The sequence below is a fragment of the Notamacropus eugenii genome, chromosome 3, assembly GCF_028372415.1.
Source record: "Notamacropus eugenii isolate mMacEug1 chromosome 3, mMacEug1.pri_v2, whole genome shotgun sequence".
Lineage (NCBI taxonomy): Eukaryota > Metazoa > Chordata > Mammalia > Diprotodontia > Macropodidae > Notamacropus > Notamacropus eugenii.
In genome coordinates this window covers 318,655,514-318,672,299 of record NC_092874.1, presented here as the reverse complement: position 1 = coordinate 318,672,299, position 16,786 = coordinate 318,655,514, and the positions used below count along the sequence as shown (strand labels likewise).

The 16,786-nt window shown below is 37.7% G+C and overlaps 1 protein-coding gene across 7 annotated transcripts in view; it reads right to left on the bottom strand.

Annotated features, from left to right (window-relative positions):
- Window positions 1-16,786, bottom strand: part of LOC140496694 (E3 ubiquitin-protein ligase RNF38) — an 84,795-nt gene that overhangs the window by 16,848 nt on the left and 51,161 nt on the right. For all 7 annotated transcript variants that reach the window (XM_072596797.1, XM_072596794.1, XM_072596793.1 and 4 more), the window contains 4 exons: window positions 10,402-10,615; window positions 8,514-8,681; window positions 6,743-6,913; window positions 2,947-3,108 (listed from right to left, as the gene is read on the bottom strand). In XM_072596797.1, coding sequence (XP_072452898.1) covers window positions 2,947-3,108; window positions 6,743-6,913; window positions 8,514-8,681; window positions 10,402-10,615 — 715 coding nt within the window. The remainder of the gene's footprint in view (window positions 1-2,946; window positions 3,109-6,742; window positions 6,914-8,513; window positions 8,682-10,401; window positions 10,616-16,786) is intronic.

The following is a 16,786-nucleotide window of genomic DNA, read 5'->3' as shown; positions in this document are numbered from 1 at the left end:
ACCCTGCCCCTTCTGGAAAAAGAAATTTAATAAGGATAAGGGTGAAGTCTAACCCTCAGGTTCAGAGGTCACCGTCACAAGCACAACATGGGATGGAGGGGTGAGAGAGCAGTTCAACTGTAAAAGGCTGCAAACTTCCCCAAGTCAGTGGTTTGAAAGAGCAGCCAAAGTAATCTCTGTGGTGTCAGATGGCACAAAGTGATCATGGGGGTTGAGGACTAAGAAGTTTGCTAAAATGCTGCTACGAGCAGCTCACATCTGGATGACTGTTTTCAGTTGCAGGCACTGTAGTTTAAGGACACTGATAAACCAGACAACAAAGTAAAGAGTTTTAAGATCATACTGAACAAAGACAGTTTACGAATAATGATAATAATACCAACAGATCACACACACACACACACGATTTGCTAAGAGTATTACATACATTATGTTATCTGGTAGATCAGGCTTAGTACCCACACCACTCTGGTTTTCCTAGACTGGCCAACAACAGGTCCCAGGTTAAACCCTACTTGTCATAGTTTGGTGCCCTACTGGCTCAGAATGCATGTAAATAACAACTGTACCGGTTTTGGTCGGAAACCCTGAGGGTCTTCCCCTCCAAGAGATTTTTTTTTTTTTGACTAGGCAAAGAAGTCATTCTCTGCCTCATTTCTTATTAATAAGCTTTAATCACTGAATGGGCATTACCTCAGTCAAACTGAGACCTATTACAGATCTTAGCTTGGAAAGACCAAGGTTCCTCATTGCATTCTGGGCCATCTCCAGTTGTCCTGATCTATATCTGGCAACAGGACCCGGATGGCTTTGGAGGAGAAAGTGAAGCTGGTGACTCTGCACAGCCTCCCTCACTTAAATCCAAATTCACTTGCATATTATGGCATCACCTCCCTGATGTCATGCTCCTCTCCGAAAAGGAAGGACAAGCAGCAACAACCCACAGCTCATATAGAAGATTTGCTAAGAGCTGATCCTCACAATGGTACCCAGTACACTGGATTGTTATCCTCATTTTACAGAGGAGGAAAACGAGGCACAGAAAGGATAAGTGAATTCCCAGGGTGCCAAAGTTGGTACGTGTCTAATCTAGAACTAGGGATGTTTAGTCTGGAGTAGAAGATTTTGAAAGGCAAATATCCAGAAGAGTTGTTTTTTTTTGTTTTTTGTTTTTTTGAAAACAGCATGACTATTTTCATTGGCCTCACAGGACAGAACTAGGAAAAATCAGCAGAAGCTGCAAGGAAGCGGACTTCAGTTTTATATGGCTAATAATTAGAGCTACCCCAGAAGTGGAATGAAATACCTCAGGAAGAAGTAGTGGGTCCCCTGCTAGAAATATTCCAGGAAAACAGGAGGATCCTGATAGGTGTGTCTAAAGGCTATTTTTGTTCATGGTGTCCCTTTCAATTCTGAGAGAATGATCCTGAGACTTAGAGAACTGAGCAAATCTTTTTAAATCATGTTAGAAGGAAAAAAAAAAATCACATTTTTCTTAAAACACTAATACCCAAGATAAGTGATGAAATGTGAGAGTAAAGAGATGAATGTTATTTTATGATTTGAGAAGACTGAAAGAACAGTGCCACTATTAATATAATGAATAACGTCAAGTAGACCAGTGGGTCCAGGGGGAAGTTCAGTCTTGGACATGTTGAGTCTAGGTAGAGATAGGCAACAACAGACTGATGATTACAGGACTGAAACGTCAGAGAGGAAAGGCTGGCATGGACAGGGTATGTTCTGGAGAGAAGGCTTAATATGTGTTTGTATCTATGCCAAGAAAGGTGAAAAAAAGATGGAATTTCAAAAGTGTTTGCCTTAGCAAATATTCTCAATTTGGTCCCTCAAACACCTATGAATCGGCAGTGAAGGATACCACTTCTACTTCACATCCCTGTTTTGTTTCTTCCTTTTTTTTTTTAAAAGAAAAAGATGACTTTTAAATACATAATGAATCCACCCTCTAAACAAAGTAAAGCAAGTAAAATTAACAGACAAGCCAGCTAAATCTGACAAGATATACAATGTTCTCATACCTCTTTATGGAATAATAGATTTGGAGATGGAAGAGACCTTAGAGGTCAACTGATCCAACCCCCAGATCCTTTCTGTGGAAGTGAGAACTGGTGTACCCAACTGTGACTGAAAGGCATAGGAGCACCCCTTGAAAATCCTGATTTTATGATGGAAGACTACAAAGACTAGGGTACACCTGGTTAATAAAAAAACTTGTCATATGTGTAATAACATTAAAGCCAAGAACAACAACAAAAAAAGGTCACTCTGAATTTTAATTCCAACAAATTCCTGACTAAATAATTTGTTTTTGTGAAATTTGTTCTTGTCTATTTTTTTCTAAAGCAGTGCTGTTGCATTCTTTTGATTTTATTTTTTAGCTTTAGATGGAGTTGACCACCCAATTATTTGCCTAAAGTTAAACAGAAGAAGCAAACATAATTAACAGATTTTAAAGTAGGGTGTCCCTAACATATTATTACTTACTCTCTCTGTTTTTGTTCATTTTCAAGCCAAATTTTAAACTTTAGAAAAAATACAAAGGAAAAAAAACCTTTATATGCAGAATGTACAAATAAGACCTGCTTAAAATAAATTACATAATTTAATCTGTTATATTCAGAAAAAAATTCCTTAGATCAAAAACAAGTTTTAAACTACTTATCCACAGCTATTTAAACTTTTGTCATGTGATAGAATAAAAAAAATTAGAAATAAAATAATGGCTTAAATAAGCCACGTTTGGCTTTAGATTAAATAATAATGGTCCTATTCCATGTGAAATAATTATTTCAAAAAATACTGTATTATTTTACTATAAAATATTAACTACTGCAATGAAAAATACACATAGTGCTAAAATTACTTAAAAATTACTCAAAGCACTAAAATACTTAGGTGTATAAATAATAAAAAAATGAAACTTACTACTCCAAAAGACACCTCCTGGTGCAAAGGCTCATGTGTTAAGAACTGGAGAGGGGCTGATGGAGGTAATGTCGGAGGATGGGCTGACGTGGGATAAGTGAAGCCTCCTACAGGAAGGTGTTCTCCCAAGAACTCGACCTCATTTTCTATCCTCTGTAATGGCTGATTAAACACACACAAAAACAACCTTTATATCCACTTTCAGCTTATGATTTAAAACAAATCTCTGTACAACAGTTTGGGTGTTTCATTCACACCATGAATCTTCTGCCAACAACCATTCTGAAACACCAGGTGAGAACAGAATGCGATGAACTTCACTACAGACTTGTACTCACTTGAAAATAATATACAAAGTCAAAGGTGTTGTTCTGCATTTCCACTATTCAGGACCTCAAAGGATAAACTACTTTTACAATTTGGATCCTTTTTCACATAAAGGAAGAAAAGAGCATTGCGGGATATACACACTACTTAAAATTGCTTCTGTCTCACAGTCCTTTGACACGCTCATGATTTTCAGTCACTTAAAACATGTAAATGCAATATATCAATTAGTGGAATGTATCAATATAATTTTTTAAAACTAAGAACCAGAACAGGAATATGCACATTTACTAGACAGAAATATCAACTACTGACATCATGATTATAGAAATATTGAAAATTAAAATAAAGTTTTATTGTAATTGGCTTCAATTTTCAGTCATTTTCATATTTTTAAAAGGAATAAACTGCTCTGAGTTTCCAGGCACAAGCCTTTCCTCACTCCAACCCAAACAGTGTACTATTTTAAATAAGTCTTCATCTGAAGAAAAAAATCCATATGGTGATTTCTTCTGTATGCATAAGGTTTCTTTTTTAGCTGAGCGCTCTATAAAACGAAATTTTGTAAACTAAGGGCTACTTCTACTTTTACCTATCTTAATTCTTTTAAAGAATGAAGATAAGTAAAAATTTGCTAGGCAGAAATGTCCTAACAGCTTAGTTCACACATCTACTATGAACATCCAAGGTAAATGCTGCCTTGCTCTAGGTGCCCAGCACTCACCTGCTATTGCATCTACATGCAGGAGGATGGAAGAGACCACAAATGAGGACAGGTAACCCATTACAGTTAATAGTCACAACACTATTGTTCATGCGCTGAATATGCTGAGGCCCAGGATACTTCTACCCTATTGCTTAGAATTCAATCTCTGCCAGTTTTCCCTCGCTTCACCTAATTTCTTGGCTGCAGATTACGGATAGTTTACTTAGAAACTTCTACCTACTTTTTCTCCCTCAGCTATCAATCCTGGGACTCACTTTCTGACCATCTCCCTCCTGAATACGTGGAACTCATGTCCCTGCTCCCCAACACCGATTTACTGACTGCCAAGCCACAGCCCCATGATTACATCATGCTCAATAATCTACCAGAACAGTCAGCTTAACAACTCATCATCTGGTCCCTGCCATATGGCTGCCCATAATTGGGTAGATGCCAACAAAACTAATGGCTCAAATAAAGTTTTTGGATCATCTGTGGATTCACGTTATACTTGAACTTATTCCTCATGTGTCTGAAAAAAGGAAGACCTGGTTATTATAAACACCTAAGAAGTAGAAAGGACAGATGTTACTATCTTTTTTTTCAAACCTAATCAATCAAGAAGCATTTATTAAGCATTTACTATATTTCAAGCACTGTGCTAAGTTGTACTAAGTGCGGGAATACACAGAAAAGGCAAAAACAGTCCCTAACCTCAAAAAATTATGCTCTAATCGGGGAGACAACACGTACATATATAGGAACACACAAGACACACACTGAGTGGATCGAAGGTAATTAGTACCTTGGGCTGGAGGTAGCAGAGAAGAGAGGGGAGGAGGAAAAACCTCTCGTAGTCAGTAGCATTTGTGGTGAGTCTTGAAAGAAGCCAGGTATTCTAAGAGGTAGAGATAAGAAGGGAGTACAGATTCTAGGCATGGGAGAAGAGAATGTAAAGGCAGAGAGAAAGGATATGGCACATCACAGGTGATGAACAGCTATTAGACAAATACTGTTGAAAAACAGAGTGTTCCAAAGAGAATTACATGTAAGAAAACTGCAAAGACAAAAAAGGAGCCAGGGTATAAAGGGCTTCAAATAACCAGGTGAGGAGTACTATTTGATCCTAGAAGTAATAAGGAGCCATTAGAGTTGGGGGGTGGGGGGAGGGGAGGAGAGGGAGGGAAAGGAGAGAGAAGGAGAGAGAGGCAGAAAGAGTTTGAGAGAAAAGAATATCACTATCAAACCTGCACGTCAGGGTAATTACTTAAGAAAATTGGCAGTTGTGTGGAGGATGGATTAGAGTGAAGAGAGGCTTGAGGCAGGGAAATTAATTAGGAATCTGGGAGAGAGGTGAGAAAGACCTGAATTAGGCTGGTGATTGAGTCAAGAGAAGGGCAGATATATAAGAAATGTTATGAAGAAAGAAATGAATGGACTATAGAGATTGAGGAATTGAAAATGTGAGCACCCTTGACAGAAACAGTAAGTTTGGAAGAGGGGTGGGGGATTTGAGGAGTTCTGATCGGGACAGAATGAGGTATTGATCAGATTATGTAGTATTGAATGTCCAATAGGGAGTTGGCAATGTGGGACTGAAGCTCAGGACAGAGACTAGGGCTGGATAAAGAGATCTAGAAATCAACTGCATAGTGATGATCCTCAGACTCACAGAAGTAGATGAGATCCCTAATAGAAAGAGTATGGAGAGAAGATAGCTCAGGATAGCACCTTGGGTTAACACCCAGTTACTGGGCATGAGACGGACAAAAAAAGCCAAGAAAGGAATCTGAGAGAAAAAAAAAGTAAGAAAAATCTAGCAAGAGCACTGGCTTGAAAAGTGAGAGAAGAGAGAATAGCTAAAAGGGGAAGGTGGTTAACAGAGTCGAATACTGAGAGACTAAGGAAAACAGCATTAGATTTGGCAGTTTAGAGATCAATGGTAACTGTGGAGACATGCAGTTTCAGCTAAGTGAGCTTAGGAGAAAGGAAGTAGAGGCACCAAATGTAAAAGGCTTCTCTTCAACCCTTTCCCCCTCCAAGAAGTTTACTCAAGAACAGGAGAAAACATATATAATAATATAAGATTTAGCAAGCAATTTTTTAAAAGATGAGGAAGACTTAGGAATGTAGTTAAGTAGAGAAAAGAACCAGCAGACAGGAAGAGACTGAAGAGACAGAGAAAGGATGAAAGTCAGGGTAAATGGTTGGAGACAACAGATCAAAGGAAATTGAAGGAAACAGTGTTAAAGGTGATTTGCTAAAGGTCACAGGTGCTAAATGGCTCAAACCTAGGCCTTTAAGAAAGCTGGGAATACTAAAGGAAAAAGAGAAGTCAATCAAAAAAGAGCGTCCACATATTCCATTCAGTCTAAGGCTTACTGCTATCTTAAAACAAACTAATTTCTGCCCCCGAACTTCAAAAGGATTTTGATTTGTTTACTTCTTACGGTTTTGCTTTGTTTTTTCAGTTTTTTTTAAGAAAGCATTTTAGTATTTTATTTTTTTCAGTTTACTTGTACTATTAAGACTGAAAACAAAACAAAATTGTAGCACATAATTACTATATAAAGCAGGAACTCTCAATTAATTTCAAGTAAATCTGCATTAATTCACACCAAACTTCTATCTGTAAAATATAGTTCTATTTTTATAGTATAAAAAATTGAATTATCATGCATTTTTGTTCAACAGATAATTAGCAGATATGGACTTAAATTTTTGAGCAAATTTATAGGCAAAAGAATAAAAGCGCATACATACCGATCGTGATTGCTGTGTCTGGAAGGGGACAAACTGGCCAGGTGGTGGCAAATGAGGAGGATGATGTGGAGAAAGGTGAGGTGGATGTAAAAGAAATGGATCACTTGAAATAAGAGGTGGGAATGCAGCATATGGTACTGGTAAGTGCTGAACTGAACATGCCTGAAGCATCTGTAAGAAAAAAGACATTAATTTATTTTTTGTTTCTAATAAGGTCAGGATATTCTATGATTTGGAAATATAGAAAAAAAATAAAATGTCTCTTATCAGAGAAAATGGGTAAACTACCAAAATACTTTCAACAGATAAAATTAATAGTGAAATAAAACAAATGAGAACAATCCAGAGCATGCTATTAATTAACTAAATTTCAATGTCTAAAGCTGACATGATCATTCATGTTCATAAAACTACTGGCCCGCCTAATTCACTTTCATCTTTCTAGTCACCCAAGTTGGTAACCTATCAGTCTTCAGACTTATCAATCAATCAGGCTTATCAATCTTCCTTCTCCTTAATTACTTCATTCCTCACCGGCCTTTTGTCAAATCTTTCCCATTCTACCTTTAGATTGTTGCTGGCTATGAGACACTTGATTCTTAAGTGTTTTTAGACCAGGAAATTTACTGTCACCTGGCAGAGATGGCACAGTTGGAGGACCATACTGAAGGAAAAGGAAGGAGAAGGATATAACAACATCCATCTAAAAAGGGGCCTATGGGTGGAACACTTATGGAGAGAAAGAAGGGAAAAGACTGGAATTATTGTACCTTTACAGAAGAAGGGGAGTAGAACAGAGAGGAGACAGGAAAGGACACTACTGCACAGAGGAGAGAAAAGAGAAGGGGAGCAAAGAGAAGCAAGGGGTACTCGGGGCGGAGGACCAGCCGAGTTCTTACTCTCTTCTTTATTCTTCCTTACAGACTCCTAAAAGGTCCCACATTATTTGAATTCAATACAGGAAGCACTCATTAAGCATTTATTCTGTGTGACATATTGTGCTACGTGCCAGGGATACAAAGATAAAAGTAAATTAAACAACAGTACAAGGAGGTTCCCTCTTCATTTTGGGGGGGTGAGGGGGCTAGGAAAAGTGGAAGGGGAGGTGTGCAGGGGCAAGTAACATGTAAACAAATAAGTAAATAAAAGATAATTTGAGAAGAAAAAGTACTAACAACTGGGGTGTGGGGGAGAGGAACAATCTTCAAGCAGGAAATGACACAATTAGAAAGTCTTGAAGCAAGCTAAAGACATTAAGAGGCAGAAGAAAGGAGGATATTCCAGTAGGGGAAACAACCTATGGAAAGGACTGCAATTGAGAGATAGGACGTTCAGGCAACAGCAAGACAGCAAGTTTGGCAGCAATGTAGGCTGCTCTAAGGGGAATAAAGTGAAACAAACTGGAAAATGTAGGCTAGAGACAGCATAGAGAGAAGTAAGAATTTTTTTCCTAAATATTAATTAGGAGCTACTAAAGTTTCTTAAGCCAGTGAATGATATGGTTAGACTTGTACTTTGGTAGCTGTGTCCAGGATGGACTGACCCACAGAAACTCTCCAAGATATTATTCCTGCAGCATCAAGAATAATATCTCCAAAGGCTGCACACCTTGGGAGCAGAAACAAAATCATTTGACTATTTCTATCTCCAGTGTCTGGTATACAGTAAGTGCTTCCTAAATGTTTCTCCATCCCATTCCATGGCACATTTTTATCCCTACACTAACCCATATTATGGCTAAGATCTTACAAGAACTCAGATGAATACTTACAGGAGGAGGCACACTGCAGACAGGGAGGTGCTGTCCACTGAACACCACAGAGCATCCTGGAACCTGCTGTGTATTGCAAGCAGGGATGTGCTGGCCAGTGCAAAGTGGAATCCCATGTGGAGCAACTGTTGTTACAGTATAAGAAACTGGGACTGTGCCTTGATGGAGCTACAATGAAGAGATGAATATGATGTTAATGACCACTACTGACAGATGATTAATTAAATATTAACATTAGACAAGTGTGGAAGATCTTTGAAAAGGGTAATAGATTTGGTCTCAGGAGATCTGGATTCACATTCCAGGTCTGATACTCTAAGTTATAGGACTTTTGGGAAGCTCCTTTCACTTTAGTTTCCACATCTCTAAAATGAGTGATCTGGATTAATAACTGCTTTCAACTCTCACTTTACAATTGTTTTCAAATGGGTATTCCTATTTTCTTCATGACTGCATTTCGCACTTAGTACACTTAGTATGGCTTAATCAAGATCTGTTGGATCCTAAGGCTGAGAGAAGATCTATACCTTCTTACATAATGATCATCATCATCACTTACATGATACCTACTGTGAGATAGGTACTGTACCAGGTGTTTTACAAATATTACCTCATTTGACCTTCATAACAACCCTGGGAGATGGATATTATTTTATCCTCATTTTACAGATGAAGAAATTGAGGCAAACAATGGTTAAGTGACTTATCTAGGAGTACACAGCTAGTAAATGCACTCAAGTCTTTCTCATTCAGGCCCAATGTTCTAATGACTGGATCACCAGTTACCTATCTTTCAGGGAATAAACAAACAGAAATGTCTGTCTGCTTGAAGGGAAGATAACAATAGGCGAGCAACCACTGAAACAGTTTTAAAAATTAGATTCACTACAGCTCTTCTCAAGATCAAGCCCTCAAAGAAAACTGTCTTGCCAAAAAATGACAGAACTTGACAGCACTGAATAAATTCAAATATGCATATTAGGAAACAGAGGTTTGTCACATTTTCCCCTATACTGTAAAATATGTAATATAAAGGTTCTGTGGAGAATCTTTTAATGGATTTAGGATAACCAGTTCTCCATTTACACAGCATAAAATTGGGCTCCCTCTTTCTGTGAAAGAGAACATTTACTTTATCACAAACATGATAAAAGTTCACTTCCTTTTGGGAAGAGGAGAGGCAGTTCTGGAGTTGTGATGTACATTTTATAAGGAATTCCCTCTCATGGTGACCTACAGTGTTGGACAGTTGGCTGGGGCACTGAGAAGCTAAGTGACAGGCCAATGTCACATAGCTAATATTTAAGAGATAGGATTTGAACTCAGGCCTTTCTGATTCTGTGAGAGAGGGAGAGCACTCTATCCATTTAGTTGTATTACCTTATGGGAAAGAAGGAATGTGACCCCCCCAAAAAGAACCCCCCCCATGCAGACTTGAATGGCAAGCTGAATACTATTATCTGAATACTCTGTTCAAAACTTTGAGGCTATCCTTTCCTATTGAACCTAAAAGTTCCTATTCTAATCTCCAGGACAGGTTGAATTTCTTTAGCTTGAGACACAGATGCCTTTGAACTAAAAGAAAACCCCAACTCCTCTGATCCTTTTCTGACATTTACAGCTTGGGAGATTAAAAGACACTGAGACTGTCACCCCTTTTCCCTTTAATTGGGGAGTACTAATGAAGTGAAAATACCCATTTAAAATTTGAATTTTTTTTTCCCCACAACTCAGACACTGATTTTTGAATTTTGCTAAGAACTCAAGGTGCCCTATATATGCAAGTTAAACTGCTAGGTCTTTTTTTTTTTGTGATTAAAAAGCTTGCCAAAAGGAAAAAATCTGAATGAATTACTATCTATTTAATAGGAGCATTTCAGCACAGTACCTGGTCATGTATGTCAACCATCAATGCATTCTGCTGAGGTGGATGAGCAGCAGGATGTAACATACGTGGGGATACATTCGGAGGATGGAAGGCTCGAGGTTCCTCTATTGCTTGCTGCTGTCCATATGAAAGATGATGATAGTTTTCATCTTGACTAATGGAATTATGTCGAGAAAGACGATCCCTCCTTCCTCTCTGGCGCCTAACAGGAGGACTGAAACACATTAAATGTGAAAAAGAAGGGAGACAAATTATTTTAAGCTGCCAACAGGATCCTGTGTGCCCTCTTTTCATTATTGGTTATTATGTGAGGATTTTGGGGAATAAATCTGTGATTTTACTCGTACAGGGAGTATTCAATACCAAGAAAACCAAGGACCTCCTCTATACCTTGTGGTCTCAGAGCAGTGGCTCATTTCTTGTGTCATGAACCCACTGGCAATCTGACACCTACAGACTCCTTAGAATAATGTTCTGAAATAAAATACTTAGGAGTACAAAGGAAAGCAATTATATTGAAATACAGTTACCAAAATATTCAAAAAACAAGTTCACAGGTTGTTTAAAATTCTCCTTGGGAAATTGCTTGGGGAAAATGATAGGTAAAGTGACTGGCTCAGGTAAGCTCCTTGAGACTAGGAATTTATTTTATTCTTTGTACTTGTATCCTAAGTGCCAAGCACAGTGCCTGACATGGAAAGCACTTAATAAGTGCTTGTTGATTAAGTAACAATTATGTTCCTGACAAGTTCCTTAAATTAAGCCTGTTTTACACCCTTAACCTGAGCTCCCAAAATCTGTAATACAATTTCAGGCACATTTTATTACTATTCATAATAGGGATCAAAGGACAACTGTACCTAGGAGAGGTAACATGGTAGAGCAGAGAGAACATTATATCTGAAATCAAATAACTTGGGTTTGAATTCCTGCTCTACTCATTGTCATCTCTTTAACATCTGGCAACTAACTCATTTTGCCTCTCTAATTAAAGCTCTGATTCCTCTCATCTATAAAATCAGGGACTAGAGAAGTTTGGAGTCTTATGACCAAGAACAGAGGACTAGACATTTTCTCTAATTCTAACTCTCAAAACCATCTCAAAAGAGAAACTATGTACAAGAGCTACAGCAACTGCAGCTGCTCCAGAGGCTGAGACAGGTTAAAGCCTAACAAGGTCATTAACCTTTGGAACGAATAGCGGAGAATCTAATCCTGAGAAGACGCACTCAGCTCATGTTCTGCAATACACTCAGTAGTCTCTTGCCTGCTGCAGTCTTTGGCAGTGCACCTCAATCTAGTGCTTGCTGAGAATTCTGTGATTACAAGCAAAAAGTTCAACTGCTCTCACCTGGAGAGAGGGAGATGTAGAAAGGCAGGAGCACGTTCTGCCTTTGGCTGCACTACAACAGTTCTCAGTGAGAAAATTAAAGAACAGAGGGAACTAATCTGCATGAGGGGCTGTACTAGGCTTAAAGGAAAGAGACTGAGGCTAATGAAAAGTGGATTCCTCAGTGTGATAAGAGTCTAATAATACAGCTTTGGGTCAAGCCCCAGGAATTCACTATCAAAGAGAGAGTCAAAAAGTGAGCAATAAGGGTAACTTTAAGAAGGAAAAAAGATCCTGAGTAAAAAAGATCTCAGGAAGAGGAAACAGTTAAAAACTCAGAGCATAAGCAGATAAATCAATAAAAAAATCAAAATAGAAGTCATGATGGCCACCAAGACAACTAAACAAACACAAATGTGTCTAAATATTGCAAGACAAAGGAAAAGAACCAACGTCCCAGAAAAGAATCTCATGGATTTCTCAAAAAGCATGGAAGTGCAGCAGGAAGTTCGAAAAAGTACAAAAAAGCGCCAAGAGTCTTGAAAGAAGTTAAAAGAGAATAGCAAAATGTATGCCCTCTGAAGAAGAAATAATTTAGAATAGGAAATATTTGAATCCACAGTGCTAAGAATCCACTTAGCAAGCAAAAGTGAGAACGAATATACTAAAGTAAAGAACACTCTGCAAGAAGAGAAGCAAAAAACAATACTGTTAAAAGAACACATGATCTTTACATAAACAAAACACATTGATTCTGAAGACATTATGCATAAAGACAACTTAAAAATCTTAATCTCCAGAGAAGATAAAAACATAAGGTATCAAATTAGATGACCTCTAAGATCTTTTATTGTTGTTGAGTCATTTTTCAGTTGCATTCGACTCTTCTGAGCAAAGACAATGGAGTGGTTTGCCATTTCCTTCACCAACTCATTTTACAGAAGAGGAAACTGAGGCAAATAAGGTTAAGTGATTTGCCCAGAGTCACACAGATAGTGTCTGAGGCTGGATTTAAACTCGGGAAGATGAATTTTCTTGATTCCAAGCTTGGCACTCTAGCCTCTGTGCTAACTGACCTAAGGTCTTTTAAAAGTTCTAACTCCTAAGAGCTTCAATAAACAACAAACTACTACAATTCAATAGGTTTATAAATCAAGCATTTAAGTATTCACTAGGCAAGAACAGTGTGTAGATATACGCGAAGTGACGGTTCTACAATGTATAATGCGAGAGGAAAGTAACATGTAATAAGGGTGTAAATGAAGGGTGGGGGCAGGTTGTGGAGGGATTAAAATGCCAAATAAAAGAGTTTATATTTGATCCTTGAGGTTTCAGGAAGGGCTGAGAGGGTGGCATGGTTGAGCCCTACACTTTCAGAAATTTACTTGAGCATCTGTGTAAAGGATGAACAGGAATGAGAAGAGATCTGAGACCAATTTAGGAAGCAATTGCTATTTCCAGGAGAAAAGTGATGATGACCTGAACTACAGTGGCTATGGTATTAGTAGAAACATGGGGAAAATCAAATTACTAATATTAAAAATGAAAGGGGTGAACTCACCTCCAATGAGGAGGAAATTAAAACAATAATTAGAAATTACTTTGCCCAACTTTATGCCCACAAATTCAATAATCTAAATGAGATAGATGAGTATTTTAAAAAATACAATTTGCCCAGATTAACAGAAGAGGAAGTTGAATACTTACACAACCCCATCACAGAAAAAGAAATTGAACAAGCCATCAATGAACTCCCTAGGAAAAAATCTCCAGGGCCAGATGGATTTACAAGTGAATTCTATCAAACATTTAAAGAACAGTTAATTCCAATACTATATAGACTATTTTTGAAAATTAGGGAAGAAGGAGTCCTCCCAAATTCTTTCTATGATACAAATGTGGTTTTGATACCTAAACCAGGAAAAGACAAAAGAGAGAAAGAAAATTATAGACCAATTTCCCTAATGAATATAGACACAAAAATTTTAAATAAGATTTTAGCAAAACGAACACAGCATCTCATCACAAGAATAATACAATATGATCAGGCAGGATTCATACCAGGAATGCAGGGCTGGTTCAATATTAGGAAAACTATTAGCATTATCGATCATAACAACAAAACTAACAAAAACCACATGATTATCTCAACAGATGCAGAAAAAGCTTTCGACAAAATACAACACCCATTCCTATTAAAAACACTGGAGAACATAGGAATACAAGGAACTTTCCATAAAATAATAAGCAGCATCTACCTAAAACCTTCAGCAAGCATTATATGCAATGGGGAGAAGCTAGATGCATTTCCAATAAGATCAGGGGTGAAACAAGGATGTCCATTATCACCATTATTATTCAATATGGTACTAGAAATGTTAGCTGTAGCAATAAGACAAGATAAAGAAATTGAAGGAATAAGAATAGGCAAAGAAGAAACTAAGTTATCACTCTTTGCAGATGATATGATGATTTACTTAGAGAATCCCAGAGATTCAAGTAAAAAATTACTTGAAATAATAAACAACTTTGGCAGAGTTGCAGGTTACAAAATAAACCCACACAAATCTTCTGCATTCTTATATATTAGCAACAAAGTCCAACATGCAAGAGACAGAAAGAGAAATCCCATTTAAAGCTAGGGTAGACACTACAAAATACTTGGGAGTTTTCCTGCCAAAACAAACCCAGGGACTATATGAACACAATTACAAGACACTTTTTGCACAATAAAGTCAGATTTAAATTAAGTGGAAAAACATCAGTTGCTCATGGGTAGGCTGAGCTAATATAATAAAAATGACAATTCTACCTAAATTAATTTACTTATTTAGTGCCATACCAATTAAACTATCAGATTATTATTTTCTAGAGCTGGATAAAATAATATCAAAATTCATCTGGAAGAACCAAAGGTCCAGAATATCAAAGGGACTAATGAAAAGAAATGCTAGGGAAGGTGGCCTAGCGCTACCCGATCTCAAATTGTACTATAAAGCAGCAATTATCAAAACCACTTGGCATTGGCTAAGAAAACAGAAGGGTAGATAAGTGGAATAGACTTGGCACTCAAGACACAGTAGGCAAGGAATATAGCAACCTCCTATTTGATAAACCCAAGGACCCCAGCTTCTGGGATAAGAACTCACTGTTCGACAAAAATTGTTGGGAAAACTGGATAACAATGTGGCAGAAACTAGGAATAGATCCATGCCTGACACCGTACACAAGAATAAAGTCCAAATGGGTACACGATCTAGGTATAAAGATTGATATCATGGACAAACTGGAGGAGCAAGGAATAGTGTATTTATCAGATTTATGGAGAAGGGAAGAATTTTTTACTAAAGAAGAGATAGAAAGCATTATGAAATACAAAATGGATAATTTTGACTACATTAAACTGAAAAGTATTTGCACAACTAACCCCAATGCAACCAAAATTCGGAGGGATGTAGTAAATTGGGAAAGAATTTTTACAGCTAATCTCGGGGATAAAGCCCTCATTTCTAGAATATATAGAGAACTGACTCAAATGTACAACTATACAAGTCATTCCCCAACTGATAAATGGTCAAAGAATATGAACAGGTAATTTTCAGAGGAAGAAATTAAAGATATCTATAATCACATGAAAAAATGCTCTAAATCACTTTTGATTAGAGAGATGCAAATCAAAACAACTCTGAAGTTCCACATCACACCTATAAGATTGGCAAACATGACAGAACAGGAAAATGATAAATGCTGGAGAGGATGTGGGAGAGTTGGAACACTAATTCATTGTTGGTGGAGCTGTGAGCTGATCCAACCATTCTGGAGAGCAGTTCAGAACTATGCCCAAAGGGCTACAAAAATGTGCATACTGTTTGACCCAGCAATATCACTACTAGGACTGTATCCCCAAGAGATCATAAAAATGGGAAAGGGTCCCACATGTACAAAAATATTTCAAGGAGATGCCCATCAATTGGGGAATGGCTGAATAAATTATGGTATGTGAATGTAATGGCGTACTATTGTGCCATAGAAATGATGAACAAGAAGACTTCAGAGAGGCCTGGAAGGACTTATATGATCTGATGCTGAGTGAAGGGAGCAGAACCAGGAGAACTTTGTGTGCAGCAACGACCACAGTGTGCAAGAGTTTTTTCTGGTAGACTTGGAACTTCGTGATAACGCAAGAACTTAAAAAAAAAAATTCCCACTGGTTTTCTAAGGCAAAATGCCTTCCACACTCAGAGAAAGAACAATGAAATTCATTCACAGAACGTAGCAGATCATGTTTGTGTGTGTGTGGGTGTGGGTGTGTATGCGTATGTATGTGTGTGTATTATGTTTTGTTATATGATTTCTTCCATTTATTTTAGTTCGTCTACACAGCATGACTATAGGGAAAACGTATTCAATAGCAAAGTATATGTAGATCCTATATAGAATTGTATGCCATCTTGGGGAGGGAGAGGGATGATGGGGGGTAAGTGTGGGAGGGTAAAAATCTAAGTTTTATGGTAGTGATTGTAGAACATTAAAAAAAAAAAAGATTTTTTTTTTAAATGAAATATGGGGACATTTCAAGGATAGTGTGGAAGTGGGAAATGCCAATGTGTTGTAACTGACTGGAAAATCAAGGATGATGATACTGAAGTTGCTTAGGTGGGTAACCTGAAGGACGGCAGTCCTCTTGACAGAGATTAAGTTTGACAGAGGGGTGGTACAGAGAAAGATAATGAATACTACCTCAGACACGGTGAGTTTGAGATACCTATGGGGCATTCAGTTGGAAATGTCCAGTAAGCAGTTTGTGATGCGGGAATGGAACTCAGGAGAGAGATTCAGACTAGAGCTGGGAGTCTCTGCAGAGATGATGATTAAAACATGGAAACTGAAGGTCACCAACAGAGAAAATAGAGAGAAAAGATAAGAGAATCTAGAATGTTGCCTTGAGATTCTGCCCTGATCCCTCTAAGCCTAAGCTCTGAAGGAGTCTTAAGTGTTTCAATAACTTATAAGGGAAAATTGGCCTAGCTTATATAGCATATTCTGCTATTAATA